Consider the following 23,436-nt stretch of genomic DNA (forward strand, 5'->3'; position numbering starts at 1 on the left):
TTTTTTAGTTTTCAATCTTCTGGCAACTGAAAAGAAATCATGGACATTTGCTCCATTTTGGAACTTATTTCTACTCGTAGTAGATTGAAAGTTTTGAGTGTGAAACCAATTAAGAGCTTTCCGGGAAGGATCTTTTGTTGAAATTCTATTTTAATAAGGTATGTGTTCTATTTGGCCTCGATAGGCTATTTTTGCCCAAGGCACACCACAGAAAATGGTGCCCTTACAACCCTAGTGGTTAAGGGATCCATCCAGGGGACACCCTGAATTGGTTGCCAGCCAGTCACAGGGCACACAGAGCCAGACAACTCACTCGCTCATTCAAACCCGTTTTTCTAAATGTGGGAGGAAATCCTCGCAGGCACGAGCAGAACATGCAAACTCCACACGGGGAAGCCGCGGTAGCTGGACCTGAACCCCGAACCTCCGCACCATGGGGCTGCGCGATAACCACTCAGCCGTCGTGCTGCCCGGTGAGATGCAATGTTGTGAAAATGTATTTGCCCACTTCCTGATGTCTTGGTGTTCTGCATATTTATCTCTCACAAAGGTTTCAGATCATCAAACCATCCCACAATTTTTAATGTGGAGGAAACCTACATAGGCCCGGGGAGAACATGTAAACTCCACTCAGGGAGGCTGCGATAGCTGGATTTGAACCCTGAACCTCTGCACCGTGGACACAGAATTGGGATCGGACACGTTAACGAAGATAATTGGTAAATGAAATAGGGACAGATTCCTTGTTGTAACAGAAACTAATGAACAGTGTTGAATATTTAACTTTTGGTCAGAATTCCGTTTTGCAAAGTCAGAAAATGATCAAACAATGTCAAAACATGTGAAGCTGCTGCTGAAACTGTGTTCAAAGTCAATCACATAGATATTACCTGGCTGATACTGGTGGAAAGTGAAGTTACGGAGGGGGACATTTGCTTGCATTTGTGCATCAAAGGTCGCCGTGACAACTCCACCACAGGGGGTCCGTTCCTCTCAGGAGATCGGAACCCAGAGCTGGTACACATCTCACCTTGCAAGGGCAGTCTGATTTTGGGCAGCAAGAAGCAAGAGAGCATGTCCGAACAGGAAGAACTGGACCAAGGCCCTGACCAAGTCTCAGCTCAACTGGCAGCCAGAGAGCCTTGACAAGTAGGCAGGCTAGCGGCCAAACTGATGGGACAAGGCCAACGACTTTAGTGAAGCCTCGGTCCACCAGGAGCCAACGTCTGCTTCAACACCCTGCATCCTGTGGTCCTTGTACCAGGCCTACCAGGATTCCTCATCGCTCAACAGCTGAGAACATAAAGACTGGTCCGTCATCTTATCGAAGCACAACTTCCCAGAACATCTCGTTGTTGCTAGGTATTGGTATAGGTGCAGGGTTGGGTAGGGTTACTTTAACTGGATTACTTTCAATTACTTTTGGATTACTCCAATACCAAATATGCTAATAAAAGACAAAAGAAACATGAATAAAATTACTAAATTCCAATGAAATACAATAACTTAATAATCAAGCCAACCTTGTTGTCTATCCACATAGTGTCAGTTTAAGTTCTCAACTTCTACTTTTGTTTTGTTTAATTTTATTATTATTGTTTTGTGTTCTATTCAAGCTTCTTCAGTAGATGATGAGTAAAAGAAAAGTCCATACATTCAAGAGTGTGTGTGTCTTGATTGAAGTATATTGAACCATCAAAAATGGTCAAAAGATTTCCACTAAAGTGTGTGTAGACACCCTTCAGAATAACTCTATGTGGCGCTCCAAAAAGGTGAGATGAGTTTTGAAAAGAATAAACTCTGCTCTTTGATTCAATTGGTCAATAAATAGTTGTTTTGAATACCGTAAATTCCGGACTATAAGCCGCTACTTTTTTCCCTAACTTTCAACCCTGCGGCTTATCCAGTGATGCGGCCAATTTATGTAATTTTTCTAACGGCCGCTAGCGGCGCTCGAGTGTTGCTACCATTAACTGCCCTGTCAAAGCTATATTATTATTATTAAAGCTTTGAAAACTCTCTCGGTGTACCGTCTTTCTTTGTAAATATGTGTAACCCATGTATAATATGTATTTGCAACTGTATATTTTTGTAATGTATTTATTTGTCTTTATTTTAGACACTTATTCTGATATGTTTTGCACGGGTGAACGAAAAATGAGGGGCGGAACAAACGCGGGGTGCCGAGTTTAAGTGGGGGCCGCTAAAGGTGAGGGACAGACAAGGAAAGAAGAGGGGGTAAAAAGTTGGTTAAAGAAAAAGGAGTTGCGTGAGTAAATGTGTTCATCTGAAATATTTTTCCCACCCTTACCTTTGGAAATATACACTTTTTCCTTGGATTACTTTCAACGGTTCCCGGACTCTGCAGGTCTGCATCAAACCTTATCATTTTCCGTTCATTTTGCCGGCTGTGATTTTTGAACTGTGGACTTTTATGAAGGACATTTGATGAAGTTCTGATTTTTGCAATTGGGAGATGGAATAAGAGCTTGCTCTGTCCACTTCACGCAATGGCCCGGTATTGCAGTACCTCTGGGATCGGTGCATTCGCATTGATCGTTGCTTTGCCCTAAGGCTAGGACCTTGACTCAGCCTCTTGGCTGGGAACAAGTGTCTCGGCCTCTTGGCTTTGCAGCGTATTATGATCTGACCGATAACGGATAATGGATAATTGATAAAGAATATAGAAGAATAACCCTCTACAAAACCCCCCCATTTAGTTTCAATCGCGGGACTCGAAGTCGGGTTTGGGTTAATTTCGTGTTTGTGTTACATGTTTAATTGTGGGCGCATGCGGCTTATATACAGGTGCGGCTTGTGTATGTACAAAATCGGTTTTCCTCTTAAAATATGGTAGGTGCGGCTGATAATCAGGTGCGCTCTATAGTCCGGAATTTACCGTAATTCCTTCACCATCCATTTTCACAGGAACAAGGAGTCAGACGGCTCCTGTGTTGTTGATGTACATGGCCGCGGTAATAGTCTGGGGAGGGTCTCGGGAGTGCTTTTATCAGGATTGGAATGGTCCCATGAAAAAAAAGTGCATGCATAACAATCCTCGAATGCAGGCATTTGTAATTACATAATTGACATTCCACCGATATCACTGCGGTGCTCCTTCTCTCGTACGTCAATTCCACCAATTTCACCTCGTTATTTCAAACAGTCAGACGTGCCCGACATCATAAATCATGGCGAGTCAAGTGGGCCCAACCCACCTCACCTTATCTCTCAATCCCACTCCAGCAACCTTATAATGCCACCATCTTTCTTTTTGTCATATAAGCCCCCACCCCTCTCATTTTCTCCTATACTCTCATTTCTTTGGAAGGTCCACTAACTTAGCAGTATACCATTTAAATAGTCCACTGATGGATTGGCTGTCGTCCACCGGCGAGAAGATTAGCCCAAGGGCAAACCCACTCCCCTTTCCCAAGTGCAAGGCTGAAGATGAATAACTGTTTATAAACCAACACCGAGTGGCTTCTTTCCCAACTCATTACGGGCGGAGGCTGCTCATGTACGCCGACTCGGGGTCTCTTCATATCCCTGTCCAATGATCCCTGTAATTTTCCACGGGTCTGAGCGTTCACACCATGTCGGTGAGCAACGCTTGAAACAACAGTGAGCAACCATAATCCCAAGTGTGGCAAGATAATTCATTATCAAACATGTCCAAAACTTGACATCAAGTTACATTTTGCTGAGTTTCCGGCAATGCAAAATTATGTTTCACTTTTGAATGAATTGACTCATGTACTATTGCAAAGGTTGTACAGTCTACAAACGTCTTTCACAAGATATCCATTTCTTTTTGTTTCCTGATATAGTTTGTCGCATAATATTAACATCTTGGGGGGCTTATTTAGTCGGTTGCAAGATACAGAACTGTACTTAATCACATTTTTTTGGTGGAAGTACAATCGTCACGAGGTGGGACCGGACTAGAACGGAGGCAGGAAGGGAGAACTCAATTGCTTTTATTTACCAAAATAAAAGTCGTCCAAAAACTCCGGGACAAAACAGAACAAAAACATTCTTACACTCAGAATGGTCAGGTACAGGTTTCCTCCGGCTCAAACTAAACAAGACAGGGCATAACAGAACAGAAAAGGTGTAATGAGCCAACACCCGCAATACCCACAACCCAACCTTAAGTAGCAGCCACGCAATTAGCTGATCTGCTTCAGCTGGTGCCCAGGGGGCGGGGCAGACCGGTCGCCACGGCGACCATGACAACAATGTTGGCAATAAGATTCACTTGATATAATTGGAAATTATTTGAATGCAACACAAACGTTTTCTTCTTTTTTCCGTGTTTTTAAAAAAAATTCCTTTGAAAAAAAATGTCATTGTGTTTATTTTTTCCGAGCTTCCGACATGGCATCCAGCAGAGGTTGCGTTCAGTGGCACCGGTCATGTATTTGTCAGGTTACAAAGTGGTGGGCTGTTAGCTTTACCATATGAATGTCTACATTGCTGCAAACAGCATGAAAGAAAATCTCATGCTAACTATTGACTCATTCATTCAGCATCCTTACATTGGGTGACCCCCAAAGAGATCATCCTTTTATACCAACAAGCGTGGAAGAGAAAGCAGATAAAGTTTAAACAGAAGGTTTAAAAAGGCAAAGGTCTAAAAGAGGGAACAGATATGTAGGAGAAAATAACCATATAAGATACAAATGTTCAGAATTGAACGTCGGTTCTGTATAATGCTGATTTGTGTTGCAACTTATATGGTTTTATCTGCAGAAACCCAGGTAATTGTTTGCATTATATCTATACAAATCCATTCAATGGAGGACATTCATACATTTATTTTGAAGTTAATGCATGTCGAATTCTGTTGTGGTCTCAGGACCACCAGGTTCCGCAGTAGTCTAGTCCCCCTGGCCATTAGACTGTTAAATGGTCAATCTAACATATAGTTAACCTAAATCTTAACGGCTGCTAATCTGACTTTTTGCACTACTGGCAGTTCTTTATAGCTTGCCACTCCTTGCACATTTGCTCTCTGCACTATTGTACTTACAGCGTTATTGTTACAGTGTTAATGTTACTGTTTACCTGACTTGTTAACCTGACTGCCCATTTTGCACATCTGGTTAGCTACTCCTCTTGCACTATCGGCACTATGGTATGGTAAATTACTATACGTAGCCATAATACAATACAACTTTTACTTATATCTGTACATTCGAGGAAACTGTGCGGGTCAGATGTATCGACATTTCGTTCTGTATACACGTGTACTAGAATGACAATAAAGTAGATCTGAATCTGAATCTGAATCTGAAAGTAATTGTACTTTTTGAAAGGGGGGATCTGGAGGAGTCAGATTCCGGCAAGATGTTCGGGTAAAGGAAAAAAAAAACATTTCCTCCCCCAAAAAAGGATGCTTGACTTACAGATCTGCCCGTCACGTTGTGCACTTAAAATTAAATTATAATTCAGTCTAGTTAAGAATCTTGTTAAGAATTGTAAAGTAGGCTTAAATGTATTTGCTCAAAATTGTGTGTTTCTAATCAGTGGTGGCCCTTTTTACGTTACCTAGTTTTCCTGTCTTTGTTTAAAAATGTACTGTTTCAAGCTGAAAGCAGGTAAAATGGCTTGCTCCCCTGACCTTCTTTCTTTCTCCAATTGCAATTGTTAAGAAAACCTAACCAGTCTTGATTGATTACTTTCAATTACTTCAATACCAAAATATGCTAATAAAAGACAAAAGAAACTAAATATGAATAAAATGACTACATTTTGTGCAGGCTTGGGGAGTAACGGAATACATGGAATGGCAAAAATGATGTTGGCGAGCTGTTTGGATTTATTTTCATTTTGTTTCTGTCGCTTTTTATGTTAGTTTTGCTCAAAATTGTGTATTTCTAATCAGTGGTGGCCCTTTTTACGTTACCTAGTTTCCTGTCTTTGTTTAAAAATTCTACTGTTCCAGTGGGGGGATGGTAAACCATCTTTTTCTCAATACTCTTCCACCCTTTTGACTTCAATAAAACACGGAGGCAAAAGGGGGAGGGTCAGAAAAGAGTTGGACTGAGGAGCTGAAAGCAGGTAAAATGGCTTGCTCCCCTGACCTTCTTTCATTCTCCAATTGCAATTGTTAAGAAAACTCAACAAGTCTTTGCCTGAATTTCCTTCTACGATTAGTCAATATTTTTTTAGCTCTCCCACACGTAATTGGTCGCTTTAGACCCGTCAAGGATATTACTAAAACAACTTTTTTCCGTCTACGCAACAAGGCTGAAATTCGACCCATGCTGTCCCAGTCCGATGTGGAGACTATAATTCATGCGTTTGTTACCTCCCGTCTCGATTACTGTTATGTGCTAATCTCCAGTCCCCCGAAATCCAAAAACAAGAGCCTGCAGCTGGTAAAAAAATGCTGCAGCGAGGCTTTTAACTAAGACAAGAAAGTTTGATCACTTGACCCCGATTTTTGCTAACCTGCATTGCTTCCCTGTTAGCTTAAGATGTGATTTTAAGGTTCTGTTGGTCATATACAAAATCATGCATAGACTTGCTCCCTCAGGTCTTTCACATTTTATTCCTCCTTATGTTCCGGTCCGGAGCCTTCGCTCTGAAAATGCTGGTCTACTAGTGATTCCAAGAGCCAAGAAGAAATCCATAGGTCATGTTAAGGTTTTTAAGTTTTTCCTTGCCCTCATGTAGGTTTTAGATCAGGGGATGGTGTCATAATAGTCTGTGGTTTGCAATAATCTGTGGTCTGTGCAGCCCTTTGAGACTCTTTGTGATTAAGGGCGTCACAAATAAAAAGGACTTGACTTGACTCGAGTAATTGCGTGTAGGTGGTGAATCAACCAGCAAAGGTCGAAGGGGGGATTGCGGGAGGGAGTGTGTTCTGGCAGAAGGTCAGAGAGGTAAGGGGGGCAAGAGTTTTCGAGAGCATTGTTGCTAATAGAGGACAAAAGTAGTTGAGGTACATCTTATTGTGAGAGATATTCAAGATATAAACTCTCTGTTGGCAGAATTATTCAGATAAAAACACTTATTGAGGTTTGACCTCCCTGGCGAATGGAGCGAGCACGGCCTAGCCGCCATCTTTTATGTTTACTGCTCACCTTGCACAATGTTGACCTTTTTTTTCTGCACTATGATGATTATGTTTGCTCCAATGCATATGGTGACTATTTTTTTTTGCACTATAATGACTTTTGCACCAAATGCAAAATCGCACAACCCTTACGATACCAACTGTATTACGATACCAACTGTATGTAACATTCTACATGCCGACATTTCTTGTGTAAATATCATGTAAATTATAACTATAGCCTTATCCTCCTTGTTTTAAAACCCTATCTTCTCTGTTCCTTTATCTTCTTGGCTTTTTATCTCACTGTGAATGTGTGAAAATGGAGTGTCATGCCCAATTTTGTTGTCACAATATGTTAACCCATTTTGTAACAATGACAATAAAGGTATATTCTATTCTATTCTATTCTCATCTCATCTCATTAGCCGTACCGCTTATCCTCATTAGGGTCGCGGGGGGGCTGGAGCCTATCCCAGCCATCTCCGGGCAGTGGGCAGGGGACACCCTGAACTGGTTGCCAGCCAATCGCAGGGCACACAGGGACAGACAACTCATTTGCTCATTCACACCTAGGGACAATTTGGACCGGCCAATTCACCTGAAATGCATGTTTTTTGGGAAACCCACGCAAGCACGGGGGAGAACATACAAACTCCGCACAGGAAGTCTGGAGCTGGATTTGAACCCACGACAGGTTCCCATTACATGAACTGCGCCGCACAAGCGCTAACCACTGTGCTGCCTTGCTGCCCTATTCTATTCTATTCTATTCTATTCTATTCTATTCTATTCTATTCTATTCTATTCTATTCTATTCTGTTCTATCTTCCCAGGTTGCCCGGGCCGAACTGACAACAATCGGTCAGTAGGCGTGGTTTATTGATGTCACACATAAACAGGAAATTAAGTCACACATAAGTGCCACTAAAATACAATAAAATTGAGAAACGTATTTACAAATAATGGAATTAGACTGATCTTTGAAACGTGACTATCTGTGTGTGTGTGTGTGTGTGTGTGTGATAATTGTTTTTATATTTAGGAATATAAAAACAGGTTGCCCTGCAATTGGCTGGCAACCAGCTAAGGGTGTCCCCTGCCCACTGCCCGGAGATGGCTGTGATGGGCTTCAGCCCCCCCGCGACCCTAATGAGGATAAGCGGTACGGCTAATGAGATGAGATGAGAAAAACAGGTTAATTTCATAGCATGGAAGTCTGAGAAACACACAACCTAAAACAGTCAACTTTACATGATTTACGTGCCAAACTGTAGGGCGACGCCATTGTACACAGCACTATCGGAAGTACCGTGTGTTCCGCACTATAAGACGCACCTAAAAGCCTTTATTTTTTTCAAAAGCTGACCATGCGCCTTATAATACAGTGCGCCTTATTTATGGATCAATTTTAAAATTGCAAAGTTTTCCAACTAACTTGCAGCCGCCGACTAGATTTTCCCCCGAACACCAAGTAGTACGCGGTGTATGCTGGGATTTATCTACCGGCGTTTCATTGGCTAACCAATGTGTCAATCATCATTTGAATCGATCACTATTGGCTAAAGTTATTTGGAGGTCAAGGGGCGGATCCTTTTTATTATTTACAGGCTGGCATTGGCTTAAACGGCAAACAAAGCCTGCAATTGGCTGAAAAAGATGTGTCAATCATCAGTTGAATCGATCACTATTGGCTAAAATTATTCGGAGGTCAAGAGGCGGATCCTTTTTATCATTTATAGGCTGCCATTGGCTTAAACGGCGAAACAAAGCCTGCAATTGGCCGAAAAAGATGAATGCGTATAGCATGTGGCTGACGGCATAGAGAAAGCATTTTTTTCTATTCTGTATTTGTAAATATTGCATTCTCCTGGATTTAGTACCCTCACGGATATAAGAGGACATTGCCTGCACATTATTATGAACACAACGACTTCGGTGAGCTACTCCGGGTTTTATATTGTCCCTGTATCTTGTTTCAGACTGAACTCGATGTTTCTGTGATAAGCGGTGCAGATAATGGATGGAATGGAGTGTCTATTTTTAAATTAAACTCAATTCCAAGTGTTTATTGTCATATGCACAGTAAAGTTGCGAGCGAAAAAGAAAATAGATACTAAGGAATGGTTAGCATTTCTTGAATCCCAAGACTTTAACCTTCCGAATGATATTTTAAATAATGCATTTGAGTGACATCGTACGGACACCGCATCCGCACATGTTCTCGACACGTACTTGCGTCTTTGCAAGCTTTGGGAATGTTAAGGGGGTAATAAGTTGGACTGAACTATCTGACTGTTTTGTCCACGTTCCCATTGTAGCGCCTTATAATCCGGTGCGTCTTATGTATGTCAAAAATAGGACCAAAAACCATTTTTTCGGGGTGCGCCAAATAACCCGGTGCGTCTTATAGTACGGAAAATACGGTAAATGTTATGAGAGGAACACTGACAGTTAATAGTTCAGCAGAGAAGTAAAAGCGGAACTCTACGATAGGAGTTGATCAGAGTGGGGAGACGATTGAGAGCGATGATATTTGATGTTCCAGAAGCAGATGATCGATTGTTTTTTACCTTTCTTGTGCATCGTTGTGAAAGTTGAAGAATTTTCTCGTCCAAGGGAAACAAATCAATAATGGCCGGGTTACCGGAGTGATCTATGTGCTGCTGATTAAGTCCAGTATGTGACCTTTGTTTTTTTCTGTTTGTTTTTGGGGGGGAGGTTGACATTTGTACGATACAAAGACAGTATGGGTTTGACGAGAAGTCAATTGTGAAGGTATTGGCTCGGCAGGGTTGGGTAGGGTTACTTTAACTTGATTACTTTCAATTACTTTTGGATTACTCCAATACCAAATATGCTAATAAAAGACAAACAAAACTCATTAGCTCATCTCATTAGCTACACCGCTTATACTCAGTAGGGTCGCGGGGGTGCTGGAGCCCATCCCAGAAATCATCGGGCAGTGGGCAGGGGACACCCTGAACTGGTTGCCAGCCAATCGCAAGGGCACACAGGGACAGACAACTCACTCGCTCATTCAGACCTAGGGACAATTTGGACCGGCCAATTCACCTGAAATGCATGTTTTTGGAATGTGGGAGGAAACCGGAGTGCCCGGAAGAAACCCACGCAAGCACGGGGAGAACATACAAACTCCGCACAGGAAGTTTGGAGCTGGATTTGAACCCACGCAGGAGGTTCCCAATCTATAGCACTATTTAAATTCTCTATAGCAAAAGTTATTTTGGGTATTTTTGTATTCTATACCTTTATTTTATTTTTCAAACCAAGGATACTGCTGGAAGTGTGAATTTCCCTGCGGGAAATCTCTCTCTCTCTCTCTTTCTCTCTCTCTTTCTGTCTCTCTCTCTCTCTCTATCTCTCTCTCTCTCTCTGCCAATAAATTATGAATATGATATAGGTTAAGTTATTTGAAAATCTGCGCCTCACAAAACACCAACCTCATGTTACTGGCAGATTTAAACAGGGTTGGGTAGGGTTACTTTAACTTAAATACTTTCAATTACTTTTGGATTACTCCAATACCAAAGACAAAAGAAACTCAATATAAATAAAATGACTACATTTTGTGCAGGCTTGGGGAGTAACGGAATACATGGAACGGCAAAAATGATGTTGACTAGCTGTTTGGATTTATTTTCATTTTGTTTCTGTGGGATTTTATGTTCGTTTTGCCGGAGATCAAAGAGATCAAAGCCAGGAGAGAAAGCTTACCGCATGTTGTGAGTCATCATTTTATTCATATTTAGTTTCTTTTGTCTTTTATTAGCATATTTGGTATTGGAGTCATCCAAAAGTAATTGAAAGTAATCAAGTTAAAGTATTCCTACCCAACCCTGTGGCTCGGACGTTAAGGCAAGCAGAGGACATTGTGCATTAAGAGGTTAGTAGCGATTAAGCTTTATTGGGAAAAAACAGATTTAAGAGGTCAGTGTAGGTTTTAGTCTAGGGAGTTTAATACAAATATTTTAGATATTAGAGCAACTCGTGACAGTGGCCAGGTTATTGCAGTATAATGTTTTGTATTTTGTATTAAGGACCTGTGGCACTCGAGGGGTCCTATATGTAAAGAAGCTCAGATGATATACAAGACCATTGAGGGATTTGGGGAAAACAAAACAAATACTTAGCTTAATCCTCTTTTTGTCTTTCGCCCCAAAATTACCCGCCACTGTGTTGATAAAAATGGAGAAAAAAATCCCTGATTAATATTTCAAATAATTTTAAATGTTGTGACACTTCCTACATTTTTCCAACAGTAGAACACATTTAAAAAGGTGTTTTTGTTCACTATTCCAAGTACCGGTAAGCTGTATACAAAAAAAAAACACAAAGACACTCCTTTGTCACGGTTGCCCATTGCCCTCACTTGGCCCCGCCCGTTCGGCGCCAGCTGCGGCTCGTTGCCTGATTGGCTTCCCTCCTATTTAAGCTCATTGCTCTCACTCACCCTTTGTTAGTCCGTCAATGAATCTCTGCACCCACAAGACGTGTGTTTTGACTCTGTCCGGTATCCTGCTTGTGTATCCTGTCTGGTATCGAACCCGTCTATCTCGTCCTGTTTGATATCTGACTCCAGTCTCCAGTGTCTGGTATTGATCCCGTCAATCTCGTCCTGTTTGATATCTGACTCTAGTCTCCAGTGTCTGGTAATGATCCCGTCTGTCTCGTCCTGTTTGATATCGGACCCCAGTAGCCAGTGTCTGGTAATGATCCCGTCTGTCTCGTCCTGTCTTATATCTGACTCCACTCTCCAGTATCTGGTATTGATCCGTCTGTCGCGTCCTGTCTGGTATCGACCTCGTCTGTCCGGTATGTGCTCGTGTATCTGGTATCGATCTTGTCAGCCTCTGGCTTCCTGTTTTTCCACACCGGACTTCTGTCTTACTTCTTCCGCCCCGCGATGGCCGAATCACCGGCGTTTGTGTCAACGTGCATGACCATACTCATACTCTTGTGGCTCATCACTCTCCTCAAAGCACCCAAAACCTTGCTTCCTTGATTCACTTATATATTACTAATATTCACTAATTATAATTATTGAATAATTAAGTGCACGCTGTGCAGATCATCCAAAAAGAAAACAAAACAAAATGCAAGAGAGAAATCCGGCCTGGCTCAAACAATGAAATTTTAAGCCTGGAATTCGGGCAAGGTTTAGGCCCGGGCAAAGATTCTAGCTCTAGTTTCAGCCCTACACCTGAATTGGGAACTGCTTCACGGTTTAACTGTAGGACTAGCATCAGTATAGCGCAGAGAGGGCGGGGCTATCCAGCAATGTTCCCTCTAATTTTCCTTACGGGTCTGAGCGTTCACACAAAGTCGGTGAGCAACGCTTGAAACAACAGTGAGCAACAGCGATCCGAAGCGTGGCAACTAAGTTATTATCAAACATGTCCAAAACTTGACATCAAGTTACATTTTGCCGAGTTTCTGGCAATGCAAAATGATTTTTCTCTTTTGAATGAATTGACTCATGTATTATTGCAAAGGTTGTACGGCCTACAAACGTCGTTTGTTCTTACAACAATTCTTTCACAAGATTTCCATTTCTTTTTTTTTCCTGGTATCTTTTGTCGCATAATACTAACTTTTTGGGGGGCTTAATTAGTCGGTTGCACAATACACAACTGTATTTAATCACTATTTTTAGTGGAAGTACAATGTTGGCAACGAGATTGACTTGGTATAATTGGAAATTATTTGAATACAAAACAAACTTTGTCTTCTTTTTCCCTGTTTTTTCTATTTTTTTTTTTTGATTCCTTGAAAAAAAATCTCATTGTGTTTATTTTTTCCTAGCTGTTACTTTTTTTCTTTTTGTTCTCTATTTACTTTATTTCCTTTGTTTCTTTCTTTTCTTTTTTCTGGCTTTTTTCTGAATTTTTCATTTGTTTTTCTCTTCCTTTTGTTTCTTTTTTTTCTCAGCTCTTCACTCCTTTTTCATTTTGGTATTTTGTTCTTTTTTGTACTATTTCCCCTTCCTTTTGTGCATAATTTTACATTATATTTGGTCATATAGGGATGAAAGAAGCAAAAACAACCTGAAGAGCCGTTTAGGACCCGAAAGAGCCGCTTCCTTTTAGTGAGCCGAGCCGAAGAAGCCGGTTCTTGAAAAACTGTGCTGGATAGATTTTCTTGTGCGCTGAGAATGTGCGGGCAGTGCGCAATTGCGCACGCGCGCAGCTTAGAGGGAACATTGCTATCCAGTAATAGTAACAACTGTTATGGCGTGATTACAAATTGATACATTAGACACACAAAATTGCAGATTTAACAGGCAGGTGCTGAGAGTAATCATACCCCCCATGGTTTAAGTATGGTGTGTGCGTGTTTCAAGTTTGTTTACCTACTCCCATGATGTGTGACGTCACACTCGGTTTTAGCATTCCCGGCAGTTTATGCCAACATCTTGGAAGCAACCAACCATGCTTTCTTTCCTGTCACCCCTGCACCCAGTTGCGGCCATTTCCAACCATCCGCTTGTGGAGGCTTGGGATTTCTAGCTCGCCGGAGGACCTGCCAAGACTGGGTTGGATGCACCGCTGATTTTTGTCCGGGTGGGGGAAAATTAACTCTTTCAATGCAAGACGCTTCTCTCAAATCAGAAGACCTGGTGCCAGACAATTTTTTTGCAATTTGGACTCAATTTCGAAGGCTGTTAGCAATTAATACATTAAAATGTACCGTTTACCAAATTGTTCGAATTAGTTATCTGACTCCATTAACCAAACACCACCTAACAATGCGCTCTCTTTTCTTTTTGGGAAAAAAAGGACAAAAATAGCTGACATTTTCACATGAAGGCAGATTTAATTTCTTAAAGTATTTAACTAAGTGAACTCCATCGAATTAGCCGAATTAGTGTCGCTCGAGTCTCTGTACCTCTCGATCTCCTGAAGTTCTCCTGGCCCACGTTTTTTCCACCAGCTCCTGTGCCGGCTCCTCCCATGGGCGTGCCAGAAAACGCCCCCACGCCTCGATGCATGGGCCCTGAGCGTTTCCACGTCAACAGGGCCGTCTGCGTCGAGAAGCGCTGATTATCTTATCAGCCCTTTTTCCCAGTTCCCCGCTGTTCCTGTAAACATCATTCTTCACAAGGTTGCATTGACCTCGCCCCACAGCTCGGCCAGTGAATATATTTTGCATTTAAATGTAATTTGTATTGGATCGTACAAAATCCCTTATAGTCAAATGTATGAAATCCTTCAAGGCCTACAGAAAATTTGGTCCTGTAGTATAATAGACCTATGACCTATGCTTCTTTCTTTTATCATTGTTTAGTAAACAACAGTTGAAACTTGCTAAGTTTCTTGAAAATACATTGCTTTTTGTGTTTGGATGCGTTTCAAACTTTCAATTTAGTTCTTTGTTTTGTGCATTTGTGAGACTTCCAAAATCTAAACAACGAGTTTCATAAACACAAGGGCACATGACATTTTATTGCAAGTACATTAAACTGATGCATGGACTATGCATGACGTTTGAGCACCCAATGTTTTCGGTGAAGTGATGACATATTTTCGGTAACCATAGTGATCACGTTACTGTTCACGAAACATCATTCCTCTCTTACCAGACAATGATGATTGGATGATTGGAAAAAATAAACAATTAATAAAATGTTAATAAAATAATATGCTCTATAAAGATGGATAAAGTTCACTTACTTTTGGAAGATGAGCTACAAGAGCTAGGCAACTTCCTCCTCCATGGAATAAAAAAAGCGATCCCACCATTTTCTCAACCGCATCAAGCTTTCTTATTCCACTTTCATTTCAAAAGAAACGGCTCGCCTCTTCTTTACAGGTTACACCAACCATATTGAATAGATGCGCTGGAGATACAGTATTGTATTTTTACACATGAACTAGGAAGAGGAAGCAGATACTCTTCGGGGTGGATACTGGGTGACCACCACACGCCGTTAGCGTAATGTCCTGTACTCGGAAAAAGGTGCACACAATACAAAATCTAACTCACAGCAATGTTCAAGTATTTTTCGATATCCCGGAAAAATTGTTCCTATCTACCGTTTTTCGTAACTCTAATGGTCGTAAGTAGGGGAGCGTCTGTAAATTTCTAAATAGTCATCATGGGCATGTTGCAATGGAGGGTTCCTGCTTCTCATTTATATGCCATGGTACTGCCAGCTTATTTTTGTCGAATTTGTTCATTCATTAATTATTTTCAGGGTACAACACTTTAAGAAAGAACTTGAATGTGCCAACATGAACCAAGATGAAGAAAAAATATTAAAGCTTACATCTGCCAATATTCACAGACAGTTTGTCACTGAAATGCAAATATGCCAATTACAGGTATGGAGCAGAGCACACGAGGAAATTCCAGGCAAGTAAAACATCCGCTCCAGAGTTTAACTTTAGCCGTAGTTTACTTTTAGTTGGGTGTGCTTATAATCAAGAGCTTGTTTACTTGTTGGTGGAGTAGAATAACCTGTGACTGAACCTTAACTGTCACACTTTTTTTCCTTCTGGATCTGAAATTATCATTTCTAGAACACAACATTTGTTTATTTCAGGAAGGAAAATGTTTTGAGTGTGGGTTTGCATTGTCAGTGGTGGTCCAAGACCCTGAAACATCTCATCTCATTAGCTGCACCGCTTATCCTCAGTAGGGTCGCGGGGGTGCTGGAGCCCATCCCAGCAATCATCGGGCAGTGGGCAGGGGACACCCTGAACTGGTTGCCAGCCAATCGCAGGGCACACGGGGACAGACAACTCACTCGCTCAGTCACACCTAGGGACAATTTGGACCGGCCAATTCACCTGAAATGCATGTTTTTGGAATGTGGGAGGAAACTGGAGTGCCCGGAGGAAACCTACGCAAGCACGGGGAGAACATACAAACTCCGCACAGTAAGGCCGGGAGCTGGATTTGAACCCACGCAGGAGGTTCCCACTACCTCAGAACTATGCCGCACACGCGCTAACCACTGTGCCGCCGTGCTGCCCACCCTGAAACATATATTTTTAAAAAATACAATAATCTTAGGGTTCGTACGGGTAATTGAAATCCTTGAAAATGAGGAAGAAAGAGAAAGGGTTGCACCCAGGATCCAGTGATAGCAGGACGCGGGAAGCAGGTCGCTCTGATACTCGTATTGTGCTCCGAACGTGGAAGTGGATCTTCCGTGGCGAGCGATGGCGGTGTCGGGGATGGAAAAACGGGTCAGTAGCTGGGAAAGAGAGCCAAAACGTGGTCGGGGTCAGAAGCGAGTCCTAAGCCAGAATAGGAGAGAAGACGTGGTTGGGGACAAAAAGAGGTCGAAAGCCAGTACGGAAGAGTAGACGTTGTCGGGGTCGTAAGCGATTCGTAAGCCAAAATAGGAGAGAAAACGTGGTCAGGGACAAAAAGAGGTCAAAAGCTGGTCAGGATCAGAAACGGATCGAAGCCGGGGGACAGATGGGAACAAAAAACGGGACAGGTGGGAGTCAGGGTTGAAAAAGGCTTGCCTAGTGTTAACTGACATTTGCAGATGGACTGATAAAAGGGAACAGACAGGAGTGGGTACAAATACTAACCGGGAGCCAATCAGAACCCAGAGTGACATCAGTAATCATGACAGAGAGTTGCAAAAATAATGTAATAACGATTCTCAAAAAAGACAGCACAAAAGAGTAAGTAATAACATTTATTGTAATAATATATCAAGAGGATTTTTTGGCAATAAGACATCAATGCCACGTTGTAACATTTTTTTAAACAAGCTCCACAACCTGAGGAAAATAAATCCCTGGAGGCTGTGGTAAGTGGAGCAGGGCCAACAGATGGTGATGGAACGTTCCAGATGGTTTACGGGGAGACAAGCGACTGGTATGGGGTGGATAACATGGTGTGATGAAAATGATATTTAAAGGAGAAATAAATGTGAGAGCAGTTGGCTACGGTGAATCTGACATTTGGGGGGGCTAAATAGAATAGTATTTGGGGAAAAAGGCAGAAAAGAATTTCCCAGCAGCCCGAGCTGTCCACATTCTGCGTACAGCCTCATATACTATATAGAATATTTAATGTAAATGATCCGTTCCGATCCACCATTTTTTTTTTCTCTCATGGCTGCATTTAGTACATTAAAGTTGCTGTAGGTTGTAAAATAATTGAGCTTTGAAAAAAAACTACATGAAAAAACAAAAAGACATGCAAATTCTTTGCAGTTTAAATGTATTATGCTGTTTTTGGTGAGTGGACGCCTGAAAAAAAAAATAATTGGGAAGTAATTTCCCGCAAAACTATTTTTTTGGGGGGGGATAACTTAACATCCATTATCTGCACCGTTTATCCTCAGTAGGGTCACGGGGGTGCTGGAGCCCTCCCCAGTTATCTTCGAACAGTGGGCAGGGGACACCCTGAACTGGTTGCCAGCCAATCACCGGGCACATAGAGTCAGACAACTCACTCGCTCATTCACGCCTAGGGACAATTCAGACCGGCCAATTAACCTGATGTTTTTGGAACGTGGTACGAACCTGGAGTGCCCGGCCGAAACCCACGCAAGCACGGGGAGAACATGCAAACTCCTCACAGGAAAGTTTGATCCCATGACCTCAGAACTGTATCGCACAAGCCCTAACCACTGCGCTGACGTGCTGCCTATAACTTAACATCCATCCATCCATCCATTATCTGCACCGTTTATCCTCAGTAGGGTCACGGGGTTGCTGGAGCCCATCCCAGCTATCTTCGGGCAGCGGGCAGGGGACACCCTGAACTGGTTGCCAGCCAATCACCGGGCACATAGAGACAGACAACTCACTCGCTCATTCATACCTAGGGACAATTTGGACAGGCCAATTAACCTGATGTTTTTGGAACAAGGGATGAAACTGGAGTGCCCGGCCGAAACCCACACAAGCACGGGAGAACATGCAAACTCCTCACAGGAAGGTTTGATCCCATGACCTCAGAACTGTATCGCACAAGCCCTAACCACTGCGCTGACGTGCTGCCTATAACTTAACATCCATCCATCCATCCATTATCTGCACCGTTTATCCTCAGTAGGGTCACGGGGTGCTGGAGCCCATCCCAGCTATCTTCGGGCAGCAGGCAGGGGACACCCTGAACTGGTTGCCAGCCAATCACCGGGCACATAGAGACAGACAACTCACTCGCTCATTCATACCTAGGGACAATTTGGACAGGCCAATTAACCTGATGTTTTTGGAACAAGGGATGAAACTGGAGTGCCCGGCCGAAACCCACACAAGCACGGGAGAACATGCAAACTCCTTACAGGAAGGTTTGATCCCATGACCTCAGAACTGTGTCGCACAAGCCTTAACCACTGCGCTGCCGTGCTTAACTTAACATCCATCTATCCATTATCTGCACAGCTTATCCTCAGTAGGGTCACGGGGGTGCTGGAGCCCATCCCAGCTATCTTCCGTCAGTGGGCAGGGGACACCCTGAACTGGTTGCCAGCCAATCACTGGGCACATATAGACAGACAACTCGCTCGCTCATTCGCTAGGGACAATTTGAACCGGCCAATTAACCTGGAATGCATGTTTTTGGAATGTAGGAGGGCACTGGAGTGCCCGGAGGATACCCACGCAGGCACGAGGAGAACATGCAAACTCCTCACAGGAAGGTTTGATCCCATGACCTCAGAACTGTACCGCAAACGCCATAACCACTGCGCTGCTGTGCTGCCTTTAACTTAACATCCATCCATTATTTGCACCGCTTATCCTCAATAGGGTCATGGGGGTGCTGGAGCCCATCCCAGCTATTTTCGGGCAGTGGGCAGGGGACACCATGAACTGGTTGCCAGCCAATCACTGGGCACATATAGACAGACAACTCGCTCGCTCATTCTCACCTAGGGACAATTTGAACCGGCCAATTAACCCGGAATGCATGTTTTTGGAATGTAGGAGGAAACCGGATTGCCTGGCGGGAACCCACGCAAGCACGGGGAGAACATGCAAACTCCACACAGGAGGTTTGATCTCAAACATCCAAAATGTTATCGTTAATAACGACAGAAATATTTCCAGTAACAAAAGCATGATCATTGTTACAAGACTCTGGAATATTAACATTGCCCTTTAAATAAAAAACTTTAACAAAAATTGAAATTTGCAGCTGGCAAATAACATTGCAAGTTTTATTTTGTGGATGAATAAAAAAAATCACAAAACTTTATGAATATTTTTTTGTGATAACAACTGTATCAGGTGCAGAGAGCCCGTCTAATTCCACCCAGAGGGCCATTGATGAACAAATACAGTACATTACATTATTTAGTACCGGTGCACACGATCAACGTTTTCACATTACCGAATCGATGCAAATGAAGCCATGTGACCAGCGTTCCCATGGATATTCTAGTAAACAGCAATAATTTGTTTTTGTCTCGAAAAAAAAAAATAGCAACCTTCAAAGAATACATAACCTGCCAGGAAATCAAACACTGAAACTGAATGTGCTTCTCACAACACTGACTCCATATAAGGCATGATTTGTTATAAACATTTCTTTCTTTTTTTTTGGTCTTTGCACTCGGTCATCTAAAAGCAATGTGCACCTATTCACATGTCAAGTTCAATGACGCACTATTTACAGCATTGTACCAGGAAACTGTTTTTTCTTAATTACCAACTCGGAATTTCTTTCATCCGAAAAGAAGAAAAAAAAAAAAACATACAGTGGCTTTGTGACCTTTTGCCACATTTCAGACTTCAATCATAAAGATAGAAAACTGTAATTTCTTGTGAAGCATCAACAATAAGTGGCACACAATTATGAAGTAGAAAACACTTTGCTCTGACAAAAGCACTCATTTGTGTTCTGAGAATAATAAGTGCTTGGATTTTTAAAAACTTTTTAACGGATAAAAAACGAAAAACTGGGTGTGCAAAATGATTCAGCCCCATTGAGTTAATACTTGTAGCGCCATCTTTTGCAAGTAACATGGGTATATCTCTATCAGAAACTGATATTTTGGCCCATTCCACCTTGCAAAACAGCTGGAGCTCAGTGAGGTTGGATGGAAAGTATTTGTGAACAGCGGTTTTCAGTTCTTTCCACAGATTCTCAATTGGATTGAGGTCTGGACTTTGACTTGACCATTCGAACACCTTGATATGTTTTTTGGTTAACTATTCCATTGTAGCTTTTGCTTTATGTTTTGGGTCATTGTCTTGTTGGAAGACAAATCTTCGTCCCAGTCTCGGGTCTTTTGCGGAATCAATCAGGTTTTCTTTCAGTATTTGGCTCCAACCATCTTTCCATCAATTTAAACCATCTTCCCTGTCCCTGCTGAAAAAAAGGAGGCCCAAACCATGATGCTGCCACCACCATGTTTGACTGTGGGGATGGTGTGTTGAGGGTGATGAGCGGTGCTGCTCTTATGGCAAACATAATGTCTTGTATTGTTGCCAAAAAGTTCAATTTTGGTCTCATTTGACCAGACCACCATCTTACACATGCTTGTTGTGTCTCCCAGGTGGCTTGAGGCAAACTTTAAATGACACATTTTGTGGATATCTTGAATAAATGTCCATCCTTCCATAAATGCCAGATTTGTGCAGTATACGACTGATTGTTGTCCTATGGACATATTCTCCCACCTCAGTTATAGTCCTCTGCAGTTCATCCAGAGTGATCGTAGCCCTCTTGGCTGCATCTCTGATTAGTTTTCTCCTTGTATGAGCTGAAAGTTTAGGGGGACGGCCATATCTTGGTAGTTTAGTGGTCTGATACTCCCGCCATTTCAATATTATTGCTTGCATAGAGCTCATTGGGGTGTTTAAAGCTTGGGAAATCTTTTTGTGTCCAAATCCATCTTTAAACTTCTCCACAACAGTATCTCAGACCTGCCTGGTGTGTTCCTTGTTCTTCATGATGCTCTTTGCGCTTTAAACAGACCTCTGAGATTATCACAGTGCAGGTGCATTTATACAGAGACTTGATTACACATAGGTGGGTTCCATTTATCATCGTTAGTCATTTAGATCAACATTGAATCATTCAGAGATCCTCACTAAAGTTATGGACAGAGTTTGTTGCATTGAAAGTAAAGGGCCTGACTAATTTTGCACACCCAGTTTTTCGTTTTTTATTCGTTAAAACAGTTTAGAATATCCTATATAGTATGTTTCACTTCATGATTGTGTCCTACTTATTGTTGATTCCTCACAAGAAATTAGTTTTATATCTTGATGTTTGAAGTCTGAAATGTGGCAAAATGTCACAGAGTTCTAAGGGACCAAATAGTTTCGCAAGCCAATGTTTACTGTGTTACTATTTGCATTGGCAATGTGTTACTTTGAGGGTGTTGGGGGTTCTTGAGGTAAAAACACATCACCAAGTAAAGAGCAAACCCTTAAAGACTCCTCAGTTGTTCAGCATAGATACAAGATTTAAAACATCAGGAAAAAAAGAGAAGGTAGGGATTAAAAAGGAATACCCAATGACAGCAAGACTGTAAAGGTTATCAAAATGTTAGCATACCATCGGTTCAATGCACATCTAAAGTAGATCCATTATTCCTCTCTCTGAATAGTTCTGAAAGGAAAGGAAATTATTATTTAAAAAAAAAAGTACGGTCTTTATCAACTGGTGCAATGATGTTGATCCCTCAAGAGTTCCTTTATACATATTGAAATTCAGTTCCTTTTTACAAGACAAAGAACTTCCATGAGCCACCCAGCTGTCATGTACAGTTGTAGCAAAAGTAAGCCTTCTGGAAAGTTCAGTAGAGCACTTGAACAAGGCTTGATGTTCTCCAACAGGTGGGGAACATGCTTTCACGGTTGGCTTCAGGTAGTCGGAAAGTCCAAGATACAAACGGCCCTGGAAACCAGCAAAGGGACCGTCATTTCCGGTCCATCATGGGAGTTGATGATTCGGTTTAAGGTTTTCTGGGAGCTATGTTGCTCATGCCAATAAAATCCCAGAAAACATCTACTCAGGAAATTATTGTCCTGTCCCGAGTGCCAGGCCAGTTAGCTGCAGAGCTGGGCCATCTCAGGTTCAGGGGACGCATTGGGGAGTTTTGAGTTGAAGATCTGAAGAGCTTCTTTGATGCGTAACACTTCTCCTGCAGACAACTTAAGTCGGTGACGCAGCAGACATGAGAAAAGGTCCAGTGGCTGAGACGCCGGTGGGGCCAACCTGTTGACGCGGTCCCTCATCTCCAATAGCATCAAAAAGGCGGCGTCCTGTGTACCTTGTGTGTACGGGTAGTCCAGCTGGAGTATTAAATCCTTAATGCCCTCGGGATCAAAGTGCATGCTGTATCCAAAAACCTTCAGAACATTGATCTTCATGTAACCCAGGTTAGACGTCTGGTCATCCATGTCCAAAGGTTCGTAGAAGAGCGTTTCATTGACTGTCGGATCATCAGTGACAATGCGGCTTCGCAGGTAGATGTGGACGGTTTCGAAGTAGGACTTCCATGTGTTACCCAGTGACAAGGTCCAGTTGTAGCACTGCGCTGTCGTTACAGATTCCAGTCGAGTTCTCTCCCAGTTGGGGAAGTCAGGCTGATGCACAGGCATGAACCAACTCTCGGAATGGCTTCCTCCGAAAGGGTTCACGTAAATGGCTGGCACAGGCTCCAGGGTTGAATTCTTGGTCAGACATATTTGAAACGTCATGCCCATCAACATGTGGATAAGATTCGACTTATTTTTGTTACTCTTGAGAGTAAGGAGCATCCTTTTTCTCCAAGCGGGATTAAACCAACTTCCCAGGCGGACATCGTTGCTGATGTAAATGGCGTGGACTTCAATTCTGCTGTCGAGCTGCTGAAGTAGATACTTTACCTGAAACAACAACAACAAAAATATTTAAAAGGGAGCACTGGATAAATATAACAAATGTAACCTATTGACAATATTTATTTGTCATGATTACCGATGTGAATCACCTGTGCCCGCTCATTTGATTGGCTCCCTGTCCCTATTTAAACCCAGTACTGTCAATCTCCTAGTGTCAGTCCGTCTGCGAACCTCTGTTTATGCAAGGCAAGCTTATTTCGTCTTTGTTTCACTCGAGGCTAACACATAGACCTTTCAAAACCTTGTAGTCATCATCCTTCCGATCTCCCCTTTCTATCACTCAGTCGCTTTACTTCCACATCCTCTCACATTTAATGACCCTATAATTAGGGTTTGTGAGACCTTTCGGTCTCCCACCCGCCTTTCTTTGCCTTGCTGTCTCTTAGGGAGTAGAGATAGAGAGGAGATGATCCCCAGTCCCCTCGCTCCCTCTGTAGGAGAAAATGCAGGTTCGATATCTTTTAAGTCTTCTTACGTGATTTAATCAAGTACACCGAGGCTTGCCATGAGGGGGAGCTCTTTATTTCGTCATCC

The 23,436-nt window shown here is 42.4% G+C and overlaps 1 protein-coding gene and 1 pseudogene across 1 annotated transcript in view; one reads left to right on the plus strand and one right to left on the minus strand.

Moving 5' to 3' along the window:
• Positions 1-2,390: 2,390 nt before the first annotated feature.
• LOC148376690 (U2 spliceosomal RNA) lies at positions 2,391-2,552 on the plus strand (annotated as a pseudogene).
• Positions 2,553-16,732: 14,180 nt separating this feature from the next.
• Positions 16,733-23,436, minus strand: part of brinp2 (BMP/retinoic acid inducible neural specific 2) — a 288,092-nt gene continuing 281,388 nt past the window's right edge. The window contains exon 9 of the mRNA XM_088349920.1: positions 16,733-22,887. Within this exon, the coding sequence (XP_088206046.1) occupies positions 22,066-22,887 (822 nt within the window). The 3' untranslated portion in view covers positions 16,733-22,065. The remainder of the gene's footprint in view (positions 22,888-23,436) is intronic.

The sequence above is a fragment of the Urocampus carinirostris genome, chromosome 1 (assembly GCF_059441175.1).
Source record: "Urocampus carinirostris isolate Australia breed hairy pipefish chromosome 1, RoL_Ucar_1.0, whole genome shotgun sequence".
Taxonomy (NCBI): Eukaryota; Metazoa; Chordata; class Actinopteri; order Syngnathiformes; family Syngnathidae; genus Urocampus; species Urocampus carinirostris.